This window comes from Acartia tonsa, chromosome 8 (assembly GCF_053477335.1).
Source record: "Acartia tonsa isolate MP-2025a chromosome 8, ASM5347733v1, whole genome shotgun sequence".
NCBI classification, from domain to species: domain Eukaryota; kingdom Metazoa; phylum Arthropoda; class Copepoda; order Calanoida; family Acartiidae; genus Acartia; species Acartia tonsa.
The window spans coordinates 52,737,087-52,756,407 of NC_137267.1; the positions used below are offsets into that span (position 1 = coordinate 52,737,087).

Genomic DNA, 19,321 nt, shown 5'->3' on the forward strand with positions numbered 1-19,321 from the left:
GGGCGTGTGGCCTAATGGATAAGGCACCAGACTTCGGATCTGGGGATTGCAGGTTCGAGTCCTGTCACGCTCGAAATTTATTTTCTTTTTAAGTTTATTGACAGTCAATTGTGTATTTGGGTATTGGACTGTTTATTACACTAGTACCCACACTTTATGAATTGTCTCTTATTTTATAATTAGTAAATTAAAAAAAATAAATTCATTGTCATAACAAAAAATGTAAAATATTTAAGAAAACAAAAACTAAAATGCTTATTATCGAGCGAGACAGGACTCGAACCTGCAATCCCCAGATCCGAAGTCTGGTGCCTTATCCATTAGGCCACACGCCCTTATTAAAAGGATTATTTTATTTTAGTTATACATTCTAAGGTAAAGTTAGTATTAAAAGGACGTCCTTTTTGAAACGTTATAATTACTTTATATAAATACTAGCGGCTACGCCCCTAGAAACCTCTAGGGGCACTGATAGGAGGGGGAAAAGTCGACTTCATCCCATTTTAAATTTTAGTTTCAAAAGAGTTTTAAAAAATATTTTTTGGGGGAGGGGGGTAAAGACTCCCTCTCCAAAAATAGTTTAAAACCTTCCCAAGACCTATAAGAAGCTTCACTGTAATGGAGAACAAAATCAGTTCAGCGGTTAGCGAGATCCTTCGGGACAGACAAATAATGCTTACTACTTTATATAATAGGATATTTTACTGTATTACAAGTTTTAAAAAATATTATTCGATTTTAATATTTTTATTATTCATGGAAAATTGTCTATAATGTTTCATATTGCTCAGTCAAAAACAGTTCTAATCTAGCGGATAATTTAATCGGTTTCTAAGCCACACTTAAAATATTTTTTTAAAAGGAATGAAAATTAGTAAATTAAAATTCAGGGGTTTTAGTATAAAACCTAAAATATCCTAATAATTTAAGAACTGGTCGTGGCCGAGTGGTTAAAGGAGAACCGTTTCGGTTCAGCGGATAGCGACATCTTAAGCTACAGATAGACATCTTGTTACTTTTATAGAGGAATTATTATTTTTTGTCATAGGCTATTTTATTCAATTAACTAGCAGATACGCCTCAGGGTGCACATGAGGGGGAGGGTGGCGAGGGGGGTTGATTTTTTTTCTTGGCGCGATTTATCTTTGAGGATGGTGGTACCCTCCCCCAAAATAGTTGTAAAACTTCCTTGGACCTATGAGAAGCTACTTTGTAAAGGAGAATCATATCAGTTAGCGAGATCCTTCGGAACAAATAGACAAACAGAAAGACATCCTGTTACTATATTATAAAAATTTAAAATCTAAATTTGTATAAGAAGCAGTCGTGGCCGAGTGGTTAAGGCGTCTGACTCGAAATCAGATGGGGTCTCCCCGCGCAGGTTCGAATCCTGCCGGCTGTGAAAAAATTTTAAATTCAATAATAAAAAAAATATGTTTTAAAGTTCTAAATAAATAGCAGGGATCTAATGGGAGAGACAATGGCCGATAAATTTATGTACATCCCCAATGTTTATACACAAATTTATCCCTAATTCTAAAGATTACAATTAGTGGTTGAGAAGTTTGGATACTCAACTTAATGAATATACCAATCAAAATTCAATAAAAGTCTTCAATTTGTTGAGGCAAGGAATAAGAAAACCTTATTATACAACTTTGGAGTCAAGTACAACAAACAGCACAATGTTCCCTCCCAACTTTGGGGACTTTTAAGAATTTTGATCTAAATGTTTCAACCAATTGCTGTAATCTACAGAAGAGGGTATTTTGTAAATCATCATTGGGCATTATTCGGCCACAGGAATCAGGGATAAGGGATAGGAAACCTGGCCATAAATTAGGTCTCGGCCTGGTTTTGAAAGGGATCATGCAACTTTTACCATTTGCCTAATTTAATGACCTTACTGGCGGACGGCTCATATTGGCTACCGCTCTAAACCAATAGTGTTCTGTGATTTGGGCTTGTTTTGTATCAACAACCCCTAATCACAGATGGCGGAAATTTTACAAGCAGACAATTCTAGAAAAAATAATGATTTCGTCTGCTACGAAAAAATAAATATAAATGGTGTTAGATCACATTAGTTTAATTATTAAATCTGCTTAGAGTTAAACATTAAAAAAGGGCCACATAGAAAAAACAAAAATAACGGGATTATTTTTTTGGAAAGAAGGTAGCTACGAATTTTCATTTGGTAGTTTATAAATTAGATGTTGTATTTTGAATTTTAAAAATTTAGTACGGAGTTGATACAACACCTTCACCCTAATTTTTGTACAATACAACACAGTACAGTTATATCATTACATTATATCCAGTATAGTATCCAAAGAACTTGATAGAATGTTACCCAAGTGCATATTTATTTATTTATTTTGAATTTTAATTAGCAATGAAATTTTCAAATAAAATTTTTGCTCATTAATAAAAATGCAAATAATACAAACTAAAATCTGTCTGAGGGAAACCCAACGATAGCTTTCTGACAGTTCAAATTACCAAAGTAAAAGATAAAAATTTTTGGGAGAGAAACAACTTCATTTTAACAAAAGCCATTAATATATAGGTTTATAAAAAGTTATGTTTTTTACTTTAAACTAGCTACCTGAATTTGATTCTATACTTTATCTACACACACACACACAGCTTTTTCATTAGCATTTTATACGAACCACTGCGCTATCCCAAAACTGGTTTATTAGGCTAGAAATAGGCCTAGGCTTGAAATAGGCCTGAAATAATATTTTCCTACGTTTCCCATCCCTTATCCCTGACAGGAATAAGGTATAACCAACAAGCAAAATAAATCTAAAATAATATTTGGGGGGAAAATGGAGAGGTCGTCAATTTTACGATGTGTTGCCCCCCAACGTCAGCTGAAAAACACGTATAGGTTTCGTGATTTTCTTCCGAATTAATTTCGTTATTGGTATGAGCTGATTCGGCCATTGTCTTTTTCCTTTATATCCCTGGTTTTATAAAGCTTCCATTTATATTTTCAACTTATCATAACAACAATTTCTGAGATCATTAGCTTCTACTTATATATACTAGCGGCTTTGCATCTAGAGGCCTCTAGGGGCACTTGAGTGGGCAGGGCTGGGTGGGTTAATTTAAACAACCCAATTTATCATTTTAGATTTAAAAAGAAAAAGTAAAAAAAGTTTTGGAGGGGCGAAGTCGACCACCCACATTTTAATTCTATTTAAAAAAGAAAAGTTTAAAGAAAATAATTTTTGTTGAGAGTATTTTTTTCAATGGGTGATTCATCTTGGGAGGGTTGTAGTACCATCCCCCAAAAAGTACAGCGAGATCCTTCGGTACAGAGATCCTGTAACTTTTATATAATGATTTAAATATATCACAAATTATCCAAATGACTATCAAAGGGTGTGTGGCCTAATGGATAAGGCACCAGACTTCGGATCTGGGGATTGCAGGTTCGAGTCCTGTCACGCTCGAACTTTTTGATTGGATAAATGCAATTTATATATTTCTAGTCGGGATGGGAAGGGACATTGCGCTGTTTTTTACACTAGTCTCCAAAGTTTTATAATAACGTTTTTTTATTAACTTAATATAGGCTTAACCAATTAATTTATTTTATTATTCATTTACTTTTATTATATTTGGCGGGTTGGTTAATTAAGTTAAGTGTTTAAACGTTTCAACCACTAATTGTGTATCATCATTAGGGATGTACATTAACATATCAGCAATTATCTTATCCCTTTAGATCCCTACATTATATTAGGTAAGTATTATAGATTTAGTTAACCAGGCCGGGATACAAATGAGGACTACTTATGAGCACTTCTTACTTCCTTATACAAAATTATTGACGTATAGTAATAGCAAGAACAAACAGCTAAATATTCTTATAAAGTGTATTAATTCAATACAAGGTTAACATACAATAATAACATTAATATTAAGACAACTGTTCACTTTTATGTTCGTATCCTGTTGCAGAGCAATGTCTTGCTCCGAAACCGTGGATACCAGAACTAAAAGCTAAACTATAAAATACATGCATTGCTCTTAAATCAGGAAGAAAGGGACTATACATCACATTTCTCCCTGGCTTAAACATGAACCTCGATTTCAAACTGTAATATTTCAGATTAAATATAACAATAGGTTTTTACATGTTAATTATCATAGATATTATAAGTAGCGTTGAACGCTTATTAAATAGATAATAGTGGATCTGGTATGACACCTGCCATATTTTTTTTTTATTTTTTTTATATATATTTTTATTCCAGATCTTTAAACACTTCGTATACATTTTTTTATTTATTTTGGTTCCTTAGAACTCTTTTGTGTTTTTTTTATATTTTCCTTTTTTCTTTATGTGTTTTTTTTTTCTTTTTAATATTTTTTTTTTAAAAGAAAAAAACATTGATTAACATATAATCATTGAAGAATGCATTGATTAACACCTAATGCATTAATTACATAGTTATCATAAATACATGATATAAAAATAACATTGGTTAACATATAACCATCAGATTTAAGCATGGTATTATAGAGCATTAATATGAAACATGAATTTTAAACTTTTTTTGAGACTACTACTGCCTCAACAAATATTAAATACATAAAATAAAATAAAATATGAATTAATACACATAACTATAATTATTACTTTCTTTTTCCAGATGTTCTGCTCTTCTTGCCAGATTCTTCAATATCCATGGGCATAATAGCTTCCTCATCATTCACTCCAAGTTTTGCGGTCTCATCACACAAGCCGTCTTGAGACATCCTTGCCTCAGTATCACCAAGCATATGAAGACATCTTTCAAATCCGTTAGTAACCGCAACCGAAATCGAGGTTGCAACGTTATCAACCTCCTCCTGATTATCCAAAATCTTTTGATGCTTACGATTAACCTCTTCTCCAAATTTATCAAGCATCATCAATATTCCAGGCGTGTGTTCCAACCTCATTTCCTCCCTCACTTGTTCATCAACACGCCATTGCTGATTTGACAATTCAAGGTCAAGACAAACAGGAATGTTCGGATTTAATGGCTGATCCATCTGAACACAAACAGGATCCCCAAACCGAGTAACCAATTTGAAATCACCCTCGAACCACTCATTTACTTTGTGTTCAGGATTAAACTTCCACTCAATATTGGTTGTCAACAAACTTGTATAAACGTTTCCATCCAACTCCAATTTGATTTCCTTCACTACATTCTCTAAAGTGGTATTTGGATCACATAACAATATCTGCTTGGCTAGAGTCGGACGAAGACGCTTGCAGCGCATCTGCATTTGCCAGGTCAAAACTCTTGCGTCTACTTTATCATTCATCAGACTACCTGCATATGTGGCACTCACCAGGTTATCAATTATGTCTCTTTGACCATCCAATCTAACATAACGTATCTCAGCAGGCATCTCTCCACTGGTGATTAGACTCACCGAATTCACGTTTACAATACGTGGAATGTAGACTGATAAGTTCATGTATTCATTCACCTGAATGGAGTCAATAAACACTTTAGCACTCAAATCCTGTTCAGACTTTCCATCAAGCCAATCTTTCTGTAACTCTAACAAAGTTGTGGATGGCATTTGCTTCAGAATAAAGCTTACTTTATTCACGACATCTTTCCAATGTGCCAGGAGCCTGACAGCTGACACAACCTGCGTCTTCAACCTCGGATCAACGCTATTACCCACCGTTCTCAACACCGTCTGAAGGCTCATTTTACCATCTGCAGGTATGACGTCAATTTTTGAAAGTTGAAGCCAATCCTCAAGTTCCCCCATATGTTTGATTATGGGTAACAATTCGCCCAACGTTTGACAGCTTTTTCTCTCATCTCCATCCAGGTATTCAATCTTAGCAAGCAATACCAAACTTGGTAAATTTTCGCAAACAAGCTTAGAGAGAAATATGGTCGCACTCAACTTATTCAAACTAGTTGTCTCGTTCCATGACAACTTTTTATTTATAGCTTTAGAATGCTCACCAGCCGCCATCAGGTTGAGGTATCTTGAATTCTGGCTGGTAAAGATAGGGATCCTGTCCACAGGCCAGTCTATGGAGTGGATGCATCTCCCCATCTCCAACTGCACTGATAACATGTTTATCAAATTCAACTTAAACCTTGGTTCATTATCAATAAGACGAGCTAAATCTGCCAGTGGCATGTCCTCACTGCTCAAAAATATGTTCCTTGTCGCCCTGCCCACACTCAACGTGGGCAGCTCAACGCGCGACATTACCAACACCAGCCGGGATGCAGAGTTGCTGACCAATGCAGATACTGGTAGACCAGGTTTGACTTGATTTCCTTCATTGGCAGATTGTTTGTAGCGACCATCTTCTTCATTGCTCAATAACTTTTGATTCATTGTTGCCGCCGTAACCAAACTGCAAAAATACAATATAATTAAATTTCAGCATAAGAAATTTAAGATCTAGCATTAAATTCTTCCTCAGTAAATCTTTTTTTATGACACCATGAACAACAACAATACAACAATGCCAACATAGGAATTATACCTAACAACAACATTAACACAATCAAAACAAACTTGGCAAACAATGGTAATATATCTTTGAACAAATGTTCTAGACCAAACCAAGGACCCGTAACCTGTTCGAAAAATGACAACTTATGATCAACAAAATCCAATTTAGAAGCTTGTCCATTAAAATCCTCAAAATCCTCTAATCCCTGATATTTAATAGTCTTATTAAAATCAGCAATAAACACCTTTTCATCGTTCAGAAAAATCTTTTGTCCCACGTGTTCTGATTTTTCATTGGCAATATGCAGAAGTTCGAGTCCCTGCCCCTGATTCCCAAGGAACAAATTAGCTGTCAACTTCAAAAATACCGGACTTTGCGAACAATTTAACAATTTTATATCCTCTACTGCTACAATCATTCTACTATATTCTTGTATTCCAACTGTTTCACCTTTATAATCCACCATTAAGTGTCCTACTGCACATCCATAATCCACACCTAACTTTACTGGAATCTCAACCGCTGTACACTTTTCATACTTAGCAATTTCTCCCAGGTATATAATTCTGAACCCATGATGCATCTGTACATTTGACCTAACTTCTGTTTGAGCACATCTAGAAATACTAAAAAGTTCCATCATCCTCTCGTTTCTTTCTCTACTAGCCAAAAACATAGCATTCAAATCAAATCTAGCTTCCTGTTTTAACAAATCCCCAAAATAACTTCTAACAGCCGCCTTCGGTTCCTCTAAAAACTTGATACCCTCTAATTCTGTTACAAAAATGTTGAAATCCAGATGCTGCAGAGTAAGTTTCTCTGTTCCCATAATTTTAACTAAAATATTCCTTTCCAAGTTAGAAACAAAAAGTTGTTCATTCCAAGTAGTTAAATTGAATGTATCTTGAAAAACTACCTTAAAATTACTGGCCGGTTTTCGTACTACATACGGAAAATATGGAGAAGTTGATGTTGCCCACAAATGATTATCTTCAAAATTCGCCACAATCGTCTTTTTATCATAATCCATAACAACATTTCCCTTGATCAAAACGGGTGTATTTTTTACTAAAATATGCAAAGTCCCAACAGCAAAACCTAAATTGAACCACATATTGTGCGCGTATATTCCCAGTGTCTTGCATTGAATATTTTCACCACCAACATCCCAGAAAGGTGACAATGTTCCATTAACTGTGAAACTGTGAACAGTTGGCAAATCTATATTTACTTTAAAACTAATTCCATCATGCTGATACTTGCCAGAATGAAAAACCCTTCTACATTCGTCCATACTCAACTCTACCTGTTTTTCATGTGGCACGTCTAGTACGTGCACATGACTCGCGGTACCGCAAAACCAGCGCTCCAATTTTAGTCTAACCTCACAACTAATGGCTTCTGACAATATAAAATCGGTTTCTGCTAACCCCAACAATTCCACAGATCTGACCGGTTCCATCCTATCATGCAAACAGGCAGCTGATCTAAGTTCAACATTACTTATTTGAGAACAATCATAAGCTGCTAACCGTGGATCCTGTGACGTATACATACCACCAACAACAATCAAACAATAAACCTGCATCACAACAACAAATAACAAAATATCCAAGTACCTGACTCCTCTTTCATCCTTGGATTTCTTCACAGGTACTGGTCCAGCACGTCCACTCTTTGAGCTACAAGCGTCCGGTGACCTCTTGCGCATGCCACGATCTCCACGATTTCCACGATCTCCACGATCTCCACGATGTCTATCACCACCGCCGCTTCCTCTCTTGTCATCACGCTCTCTACGGTTCTCGTGGTAATCTCTTCTCCTGCAAATATTATACAAATTATTACAAATATTATTTTTTAATCAATTTTGCGAGGTTCCTAGTTACTACATCGGCTACTGAATAACGTTCTAATCTGTCTTTTTCTCTGTTTTGTCTATCCTCTTCTAATTTTTGTAATTGCACTTCATTTGTAGAACCTTTAGGACGACCCTTAACAGGAATAGTCTCAGACATTTTTTGCGATTTTGCATTATCTAACGATCTATCTAATTCATCCTCCTCAACATCTCTACCTCGTTTAACACTTCCCCTTCGTTGTTCCAAGTTTACAATTTTACTTTGCAATTTTGGAAAAGTGTCCTCTAAAATACTCATCCGAGACTCTAACTCTCTAGCAGATTCCATGTTAACATCCTCTACACCCAAACTGTTGTCTACTAAGCTATTATCAGAGGCATAATCCCCATGAAAAACACTATCCTTACTAATAGTAGAATATGTAGAGTCTAACTTAGTTTTGTCAGTCATATCATTTGAATCTACACTATCAGAAATATGAGTACTTTCCAAAGTATCACTAAGATCCTCAACTAAATCATCTAAATTTTCATTATTCTGAGATACATTTGACCTTTGCTGTGACAACCCAACACCCAAAAAAGATTTCTCCAAAAAATCTGGTGTTACCTGTCCATCCTTCCGCCTTCCAACCACCTCTGGACTAGCGCCACAACTATTCTCCTCTTCAGAAACGCCTGAACAAGTTAAATTTCTCAAAGTATTGGGAAAGTCATAGTTTACTTTCAAGGTATTATCCACAGAGAAACATTCATCTGTAATCACTAAGTCAATCTTTTCATCTGGAGTCAAGTCTAAAGTACTCTCAATAACATATATTTTATCTCTTGGTACAATTCTCACCCCTTTATCTTTCAATCTACACTTTTCTAGGGGTTGAACCTCGAATAAACTATCAGAAATTGCTTTTGTCACTAAACACGGACCCACCCATAACGAGCAGAGTTTACGAGCTACACCAATCGTTGTGACGTCATAAAAAATATAACAATAGGAATTTATAGCTACCGGCCGACCTATCCTTTCTGTATTTTCTACCTGCAAATACTTCTCAGTTCTTTCTTGTCCAGTCCTCCAATTCTTGTCAAGGCACTCCAATAACTCTGAAAAATTCATATGTTTAATTTTCGAGCGTGTTAACGGGTCAAATGAGTCAAGTGGAAGCTTAGGGTTTCTTAGGAACATCTTAAAATATGGGGAACATCCTAACCTCCGATTGAAAGAAGTGTTCATACAAAATTGTGTAGCTTTAAGTTTATAAGCCCAATCTCCATCTTGAAAACGTAAATCAGTCTTAAGAAACGAATACACCGATTGGTTGTATCTTTCACTGTAATTCGAATTTGCTGATCTTGGAGGGATAAAAATTTGTTCAATTCCCAACCTTAAACAAACTTCCCTAAAAACCTTTGATTTGAAGCTTTGTGCATTGTCAGTCCTAATTCGTTCGCATAGTCCCCAAACAGAAAATAAATTAAATTTCAGACATTCAATAATTGTTTCAGCTTTAACATCCTCAATAGCAAACAACCACACATATCTAGTACAACTGTCAACTACTATTAAAATGTGTTTACAAATGACTCCATTATATTCACACTCATTCAATGGACCTAAAGCATCTATGGCCAACTCTGCCATAGCTTCCCCAGCCAAAGGAGAAAATTCTATATTATGATTATGTTTAGGTTTTTTACGTCTATTCAAACAAATGACACAATTTGCAACTGCCGCCGCTACATATTTAGATACATAGGGAAAAATGAAGTGACGATTAATCCTGCTCAAAGTTTCCAAATAACCCCTATGCCCCGCTGTAACATCTGCATGAGCTAACAAGAAAACTTTATTGTACATTCCAATAGGTACCACTACCCGTTCAATAAATTGAAATTCTTTCTGAAGCCGCATAGGTGAAGTCAGGATAATTAAACCATCCTTATAACTCAGATGTTCAAAAAATCTTAATATTTGTTTACCACGATAAGGCATTTGAGACAATTCTCTGGACGTAGGTTTGACATTATTTACAATAAATTTCCTCACCTCAACTAAAACAGGATCCTTCTCCAGGCTACGACTAAATTCTCTCGCCTTCAATCTGGATGATATTTGACTGGCCGTCTCTGCTCCAATTCCTGCAATAAGACATAATTTAGGATCTTCCAATTGATATACAGTATCCAATATTAACTCTCCTTGTTTGTCTGTCGATAATTTAGATATCCTATCTTTACTATCCTTTAATGCAGTACGTGACAATATATCAACATTAGTATGCATCTTGCCCTGCCTATGTACAACCTCATAACTGAAGGTGGATAAAAAATTTATCCACCTTATGGTGAGACCAACAAAATATCCGTTCTGCCTCCAAGTAGATAGATGTTTCAGTGCAGCTGAATCAGTTCTCACGATAAACTTCTTGTGTCTCAAATAACATTCAAATCTTTCAACAGCATTTACTAATGCACATAATTCTCCTTTATGTGCTGCATAATTGGCTTCATGAGTTGAACAAACACGTGACCAACACGATATCATCTTCTCTTGTCCATTTTGTTTTTGACTTAACACCGCAGACATAGCTGTAGATGACCAATCTGTATCCAACACAAATGGTTCAGCCTCCATTCTCCAATCCGGGAACGATTTACTTATTTCTTCACAGAACAATTCTCTAGTCTTTGTAAAAGCTTCCATACTTTTTTCATCCCATTCTATCTTACTACTGTTTCTAAATTTGTTCAATGGTGCTGTAATATCAGAAAAATTCTTGAAATATGAACCATAATAATTTATGAAACCAGTAAATCTTTGAATATCTTTACCTGTTTCAGGTACTGGCCAATTCTTAATCTTTTCAATATATGCTTGGTCCATAAATATGCCTTCTTCATTTATAATATGGCCCAGAAATTTCACTTCCTCTGCAAACAATGTACATTTTCCAAGATTAATCTTGAGGCCTGCTTCACAGAATGTTCGTAGTAGAATATTCAAATGTTCCAGATGTTCCTCCACATTCATACTATATACAAGAACATCGTCCAGGTAAACTAGGCAAAATGCCCTTAATTCAGGACTCAAATCCATTACTCTATCCATCAACTTTACAAATGCACTTGGAGCATTGGTCAATCCAAACGGAAGCCTCTTGAAGCAATATTGCCGTCCATTAGAACAAAATGCTGTATATTTCCTGACAGATTCCTTCAAATGCATTGAATTATATGCTGAAGTTAGGTCAATAGACGTAAAAATCTTCTTTCCTCCAAGTTTGTCAAACAGCTCACCAATGTTAGGCAAAGGGTAACAGATCTTCTCAGTTATCTCATTTAATGAGCGGTAGTCCAGGACAAAACGGACTTTCACCTCGTTAGTATTTCCAACTTTCTTCTTAACAGCAAAAATTCCAGAATTAAACGGTGAATTACATTCTTCTATCACATCTGTTTCCAACCATAAATCAATCTGTTCTTTTAGTTTCTCTGCATGATGAGGATTGAGTCTAATCATCCTATTCTTGAAAGGTTGAGCTCCAGGAACCAACTGAATATCATACTCCTCCAAAGTACAAGATCCAATATCCGTAGGATCAATCGATAATGCCTTGAAATTCTTTAAAAACAACCCAACTATCCTTCCTTTCAAAGAAACATTATCCTTTAAAAACGGAACTTTATCCAACTTCAATTTATCTTTAATAAAACGAATCTTCTTTAATGTTGTTGACACATCTTCTTTAACCCTGTTCTCTTGCAGCATTGCTATCTTCTCCGCCACAAACAAATTTCCAACCAAAGTACCAGCAGGAACAGATTTCTTAACAGTTTCAAAATTCGTGATTTTAGTCATAATTTTACCGTTCTTTCCCACCTCAGTAATTCCTTCATTTATCAACAAGTTGTTTCGGCTACAGTAACCTTGTCTAGGAGCTATATAACACAACTGTCCTTCAGGCATATTTCCTTTAGTTGAAACTTCTACCACCACTGTACTCAATGCAGGAATTTCTATTCGATTTTTCAATGAACAAATCCATTTTTGGTCTTGTAACTCAGCTACATTAATCTCAGGTTTCTTAGTTCTTGCCTTCTCCATTTTCTCCAAAACTGTATGAACCAAATTCTTCACTACAATTTTCCGTTTAGCTACTAAATTCACACTGATTCCATGCATCTCAATCCTGTTGCCGTCTTTGGCAAATATCGTCTTCACGTTATTTTTGTTCAACCAATAACTGCCTAGGTTCATAGGTACAGTCATGCCGGAAATAACAAAACAATCTTCTTGAAAACTGTGACCTCCAATCTGAAATTCAACATTCCGAACAACACCATCAATCTTGATGCTGGAACCCTGCACGCCTGTTGCTTTCGAATCCGTTTCTTCAATCACACAATCAAGCTTTCTAGCCAACACTTGAGATATCAGGCAGCCTCTTGCATTGCCGCTATCAATTAAAGTCAGGATTTCCATGCCACCAATCTTTGTTGGAACATAGACTTCAGCCGCTCCAGCCGCCATCTCAGAATCTTCATGAAACTTATAAAACAGCTATCTAACTCACACCGACAGTTATGAGGTTGTAACTATCCAATTGTCTATCAAATAACTATCTATCTGTCTACAACAAATAACAAAAAAAAAACTGAATAAAACAATTCACTCACCGACAATATTTCATCCACCAACAGAAACGTCCAAAAATATCTCCTAATCCACAATCAACAACAGAAATTCTCCGGCCAACAGAAACTCCCCAAACTGTTAATCCACAATCAGTAAACTTCTCTCCGACCAATCTAAAATATTACAAAATTTTAGATGCCAATTGATGGAAAATCACTGTTCATAAGAATTAATATTGATATTAATATATATATAACAAATTTACAAGACTATTTTTCGAACAGCAATATATATAATGGTAATCAAATGGTAACAACATGAAATCATAACAACTCACCATCAAATAAATAATGATGACAGTATCTCCCAATCACCAAAAAACACTCTTCTCAGCCAATCTAAAATAAATACAATGATTTTAGATGCCATAAATAAATGTTTCACTGAACCAATAACTTGTAACACAATAAAAGAAGTTGTATTAAGAAATATGACATGATCAAACATTATCAATCACCAAGCAGATTAATCTTTCCAAATACCATAAGTTCAATTCTTTGAAATTCAATAAAATATTACCTAACAAAACTATTATTGTCAGATTAAACTGAGATGTATAAAAGGTTTAAAAGTCGAAATTCAACTAACTATATATCTCAATACCTGAGAGCACTTTCTTGCGCAGCTTTGCTTCTCTGCGCAGCCCAACTTTCTGCGCATGGCGCGCTCCACGCCCGATAATCATTTCAGCTACCTCTATACACCGCCCCATATTGCGCATACCAGCTCTGAGAGACAGTGCAAATTTCTTTGCAAATATGGTCACTCCCCCTTTCTCTCAAACAAAAGAGACAGCTCCCCCATATCTGCGCATACCAACTCTGAGAGGTAGTGCAATATTCGTTGCAAATATGTTCACTCCCCCTTTCTCTTCCAACAAAAGAGACAGCTCCACCATATTTGTGCATACCAGCTCTGAGAGACAGCCCCTCCCTTCCTTCATAGAAAAAGACTTCTCCACGATTATATCTAATGCATTATAACAATTTTGCTTCATGAAATTCTAAACTTCATTAAAAATTTTGCTGAATCAACATCACTTAATCGCAATATAATTGTTTTAAAATCGAATACCTTAAATCACAATAACTGACTCATCTTTAAAAACAATTTTCCACATTTCATCAAAATTTAATACTTTTCAAATATCTAATTTCATATTTTTATCAAATTTAATTCAATTTAAAATTCAATTCAATATTTTTCAATAGCAATTTTACAAAATTGTATTCCTAATTCATTTTTCATTTTCACTTTTTATTATTCTTATCCCTGTTAGACTCCACAACAGTCTGAAACAAAAATGAATTTTCATAATTTCAACAAAACATAATCAAAAACTAAATTAATTATTTTGATTTCCATTATAACATAATCTCGTAATTTCATATAGGCTTATAAACAATATGTTATCTTATCATAATTCAAAATAAACCATCAAAATAAATTATCACAAAATTAGAGTCGCTTCGTTCACTCTTTATCATTAATTTTGTTTTGTTGTTGTTTATTTACAATGCGCATAAATCAAAACAATGCCGCGTAACAAGTAAAAATGGAATAAGGTTTTATGATTATAATACATTCAAAACATTAAAACCATAAAATGTCATCTATAATAGCATTATTCCATGCCTCGACTTCCGCTACAAGGTCTTCTTCATAATCGTTTGCCCCTAAACCATCGACATGCGCCACTTCCTTCGTATCCTCCCCTTCTTTCACCTCTCCTTCAATTTCACCAACCAATTTCTTTTTATCCAAACTATTTTCATTCTTTTTAAAACTCTTTTGCCCCGTCTTATAAGGAACAAAAGGCTTGTTTCCCCACCGCAAAAAGTATTTTCCTTTAGGATTAGGCAACTTTTTATCTCTAATATCAAAACAATCCCTCATCATGTGACCCTTTCTGTTGCAATAATAACAAATAAATCCACCTTGAATTGCGCCAATTAAAGGAATAAGTTCAGCTGGTCCACCAAATTCATCAGCTAAATCAATTTCACATTGATTTATTTCAAATGACAAATTATCTTCATCACTAACCTGATCAATAGTTACAGGATTTGACTTGGAACCAACGCCACCAACCATCGTCTTAGCCAAAGCCATCTGGTTTGTTGTACATCCTCTAGCCATTGACCCTGAAATTTGATTAAATTGTAGCCCTTTAACAATCAATTGTGCTTTAACTATTAACTCTGTCCGAAACTTCGTTATCATTCGCACTTGTCCGTCACGTTCCAAATCCAATGCAAATTGACGCATCTGATTAGCCAAAAGTGGAGATAAAACCACATTACACACTTGAGAATAGAAATCCATAAACATATCATCAGTTGGTTTCGGATACGCACGTTTCCAGAAAGATAGTATCTTATCAAAAAATGCATCAATCTTATCATTCTCATGTTGCTTAACACTCAAATACGCATCTTTACACACATTTTTCATGTCGGGTGGTAATAATGTCTCCCGCATCTTACACAAGTACCCCTTTAATGTTAATTGTCTATTCTCCATATCAGCAGGTTTTAGTGTATAACCACAAGCGGTTCTTACACCCACACATTTATCAAACAAAATTTCCTTACACACTTGATGATTAGTCATATGATAACGTCTAGTAGTCATCCAAAATCTCTCCAAATAATCATCAAAGAAAATCACATCATCGTCAACTGCAAATTCAGGCGCATTTTTTCTGAACTGATCATCAAGTTTAGCACACGTTTCATTGTACCTATGCACATTCTCCTCCCCCTGCGAAACATACAGAGATCTATCTGGTACATAAACAAGAGATTTACACCAACTAACCTGCGAATCACTCAGTCCAGCTTCAAAAAAATTGAGCGTATTAAAATCCTCCGCATCAACCTCAGAAAGGGCTGGCCACCACATGAGAACTCCATTATAGATATTATCCACAGCATCAACTCTAGACAATTCCCAAAGTTTTATGATCTTATCCTCATGTCCCTGCATACCACCAAAAATAGGCCGAGAACCACCAGCAAACAACTTAGGCTTCTCTTCTGATCCTCCAAATCCTCCAGATCCACCAGCCGTCCTCTGCCACGGCATAGAGTTATTTAAACCATTCTGCTGGTTATTTGACCCATTCTGCTGGGTATTCTGCTGATTATTCGACCCATTCTGCTGGGTATTCGAACCATTCTGCTGGTCATTCAAACTATTCTGCTGGGCAATCTTTTCAAGAATTCGCTGCTGACCAGTCATAAACTCATTCACAACGGTCACATTCTCAGTCTTGATATCATTATCAACACTAGGCTCCACCACCTTATTAAGACGATCTTCCAAATCGTCCATCCGAGTAGCCAGTCCAGTAACCGCAGCAACATTAGTATCAACATTATCCGTCAACTCTTGAATTTTCGTCTCCAGTGGCGCTATACGCCCACCCAGCTCCGCCGCCACATTATCAATTCTAGTCCCAAGAGCATGGATCTCATTAACCAAATGCAAATCCTTCTCATCCTGAGACAACTTCCTCCACTCTTCAATGGTCAATCCCATCGCTCCAACCAAAAAATACCTGAACAAACTAAAAAGAAAAGAAATAATACAATTAAAAGAAAATCTGAGCTATAGATTCGTACTACACTACTGCGCCAAAATGACGTATAGTAATAGCAAGAACAAACAGCTAAATATTCTTATAAAGTGTATTAATTCAATACAAGGTTAACATACAATAATAACATTAATATTAAGACAACTGTTCACTTTTATGTTCGTATCCTGTTGCAGAGCAATGTCTTGCTCCGAAACCGTGGATACCAGAACTAAAAGCTAAACTATAAAATACATGCATTGCTCTTAAATCAGGAAGAAAGGGACTATACATCACATTATCACGCATGAACGGAAAAAGCCTAAATACTATCCTTAATTATAAAAAATACATTAAGAAATGATGGTGTGTTGAAAAAAAATATTTTTTTCCAACAATTGAAAGAGATTTTTATATTTTTCTTATCGTCTATGGTGAAGCCATGGCTGCCAACACAAAAATGTTAAAACCGTATTTTTGTTCTCATTTCAACAATTTCCAGAGTTGACATGAGTTTCATACCTTAAACTTTTCCTTTAAACTTGCTTGGCAATCGAAAACCTTTAAATCAACACATTTATTAATGTGTAGGAGTACAGCTCTTCACAAGTCATTTTTACCTGGAGGTCGATTGTGGAAAAACCCCTGCCTAATATAAATTTTTTTTTCATAAATGGAATAGTCTATACTTGGGTAAAATATGGTATCAATTCTAGATTGGAGACGTTATTCTAACTAGTTCTATAACTGAATAATCTTTTTCTAAAAATCTAGCTTCCTTTCTTTGCACTTCTTTGTACTTTTTTTTCTTGTCAAAATGATAAAATGATTTAACAAATAGCTGTTTAGGCCTTCCTAAACGAAGATCCAATGATTGTGATGAATATAAGCATCCATGATATGCTTCACAGCTCAATATGTATAAGGTATAGTAAATATTACAAATCTTAAACGGCAACCATGATTTTACATCAATTTCTTTTTGATCTTAAGAGCTTTGCTTTAATGAATATTGTCATCCTTTTAACTTTTAACAGTCGTGCCCCTTGCCGTACCTTAATTGGTTGGGGGGGGCGGGGCGTTCAAGGCCCCCCCCCCTATTATCTCAGTTCCTATTAGAGTTAGAGGGGTAATTTTTGTTGTGCAAGTCCCCTGTTTGATAATGAATTTTCGACCTTTTATAAGTCAAAGTCAATTTTAGCTTCCTTCACCCTTTTATTTAACAACCTTTGTTTTTAGGTCCTTTTTTACTTAAAAATTTCAAACGGCTGTAATTTTCTTATTTTTGAAGCTAGAAGAACATTTTTTTCTAGGAAATGTTTTTCTTTATGTAAAATTTTATATTAGAAATATCAAAACATAAATTTCAGCGGTCGCAGCTGTATTTTGCAGCTGCCAGCCGCCGCAGTCGGTGGTCGGCGGAAACGGCGGCGGATCTTTATGAAATTTTAATACGTGATTTTTCAGCTCCTGTAAAAGATAGAAGGCTGAAAATTCTTGTAGCTATTCACATAAATATGGAGCATAATTAAGTAGAACACATCTGTAGCGGTCAGACTGCTCTTTCTTTTCTTTCTTGTGATAACAGATAATCAGCTCTATAACTCACTTTGTCCGTTTGTCTATTTCAGAATAGATTTTGTGCTTTTAAAATAAGGGGAAGGGGGTTGTACACTTTCACAGTAACAGTGCGCTCTGAGGCCCATATTCAAGATAGAGCTCTGAATTATAATACAATGGGTCAGTCTATAAATATTCTGCAAAACTTTTAATTTGGCGGTTTGGCGGCTGACCACTGGTGCAATTATTCAGCTAAACTTGTAAAATTGAACATGCAATCTTGTTTTTTTTGGGGGGGGTTTGTTTTGGTTAATTATGAGAAAATATATCAACAGTAACAAAAAACTGTTGAGCTGCAAACTACCAGCCGCTGGCTGTGGCTATTAATAAATATTACAACAATTTTGCAGCTCAGCAGTTTTTCGTTACTGTTGATATATTTTCTCATAATTAACTAAAACACACCCTATGGTTTAAACAAAATTAATTTTCAAGTAGCTTCGCTACTGTAAAGTTGTTTTCATGCATAATGTATTTTTTGTGTGTCCAATTTATGTAGGTTTAACAGGAAGGGATAGTTCATCTGCCAAGAGGTAATAAGGGAAGATTTAGCCAAACTCCCTGGATATCCTTTTCTATCTATATTACCTCATATATTTAAGACTATTTGTTAAAACATTTTATCATTTTGAAAAGAAAAAAAAAGTACAAAGAAGTGTAAAGAAAGAAAGCTAAATTTTTGGAAACAGATTAATCAGTTATAGAACTAGTTTGAATAACGTCTCCAATCTAGAATTGATACCATATTTTACCCAAGTATAGAATATTCCATTTATGAAAAAAAAATTTTATATTAGGCAGGGGTTTTTCCACAATCGACCTCCAGGTAAAAATGACTTGTGAAGAGCTGTACTCCTACACATTAATAAATGTGTTGATTTAAAGGTTTTCGATTTTCAAGCAAGTTTAAAGGAAGAGATTAAGGTATTACTCATGTTTTAACTCTGAAAATTGTGCGTTTTAGAACAAAATTAGTATCTCCTCTTCAATGTGTTAAAATTGATGGCGTTGCTAAAGTCAAAACGAAAAAAATTAATTTTGTATTATTTAATGACTAAA

At 35.1% G+C, this 19,321-nt stretch overlaps 2 protein-coding genes and 4 non-coding genes across 6 annotated transcripts; 3 read left to right on the plus strand and 3 right to left on the minus strand.

The window, feature by feature from the left end:
* Nucleotides 1-73, plus strand: TRNAR-UCG (transfer RNA arginine (anticodon UCG)). Its single transcript has one exon. It is a non-coding gene; the product is annotated as a tRNA-Arg (tRNA).
* A 189-nt stretch (nt 74-262) lies between these two features.
* On the minus strand, nt 263-335 carry TRNAR-UCG (transfer RNA arginine (anticodon UCG)). The gene has a single exon. It is a non-coding gene; the product is annotated as a tRNA-Arg (tRNA).
* Nucleotides 336-1,320: 985 nt separating this feature from the next.
* TRNAS-CGA (transfer RNA serine (anticodon CGA)) lies at nt 1,321-1,402 on the plus strand. The gene has a single exon. It is a non-coding gene; the product is annotated as a tRNA-Ser (tRNA).
* A 1,989-nt stretch (nt 1,403-3,391) lies between these two features.
* TRNAR-UCG (transfer RNA arginine (anticodon UCG)) lies at nt 3,392-3,464 on the plus strand. The gene has a single exon. It is a non-coding gene; the product is annotated as a tRNA-Arg (tRNA).
* A 2,979-nt stretch (nt 3,465-6,443) lies between these two features.
* Nucleotides 6,444-12,897, minus strand: LOC145326681 (uncharacterized). The gene is made up of 4 exons (XM_080170047.1): nt 12,675-12,897; nt 9,406-12,614; nt 8,977-9,044; nt 6,444-8,328 (listed from the first exon to the last, which is right to left on the minus strand). Exons 1-4 carry the CDS (start codon nt 12,895-12,897, stop codon nt 6,444-6,446), a joined length of 5,385 nt encoding a protein of 1,794 aa, XP_080026173.1.
* A 1,309-nt stretch (nt 12,898-14,206) lies between these two features.
* On the minus strand, nt 14,207-16,931 carry LOC145327284 (uncharacterized). The gene is made up of 2 exons (XM_080170884.1): nt 15,883-16,931; nt 14,207-15,206 (listed from the first exon to the last, which is right to left on the minus strand). The coding sequence occupies exons 1-2, from the start codon at nt 16,603-16,605 to the stop codon at nt 15,120-15,122; spliced, it is 810 nt and encodes a 269-aa protein (XP_080027010.1). The 5' UTR covers nt 16,606-16,931; the 3' UTR covers nt 14,207-15,119.
* Between the last annotated feature and the right edge of the window lie 2,390 nt (nt 16,932-19,321).

Bases quoted from the DNA above. Each gene is read 5' to 3' on its own strand.
- LOC145326681 (XM_080170047.1), bottom strand. From the start codon at position 12,897: ATGGCGGCTGGAGCGGCTGAAGTCTATGTTCCAACAAAGATTGGTGGC. The intron at 12,615-12,674 runs GTCACAGTTTTC...CTATGAACCTAG, and splicing joins TGTTGAATTTCAGATTGGAG to GCAGTTATTGGTTGAACAAA. The intron at 8,329-8,976 runs GTAACACCAGAT...TAATATTTGCAG, and splicing joins GAAGGCGGAAGGATGGACAG to GAGAAGAGATTACCACGAGA.
- LOC145327284 (XM_080170884.1), bottom strand. From the start codon at position 16,605: ATGGGATTGACCATTGAAGAGTGGAGGAAGTTGTCTCAGGATGAGAAG. The intron at 15,207-15,882 runs GTTAGTTGGTGT...ATCAAATTTCAG, and splicing joins CTGGACTGAGTGATTCGCAG to GGTCAATGGCTAGAGGATGT.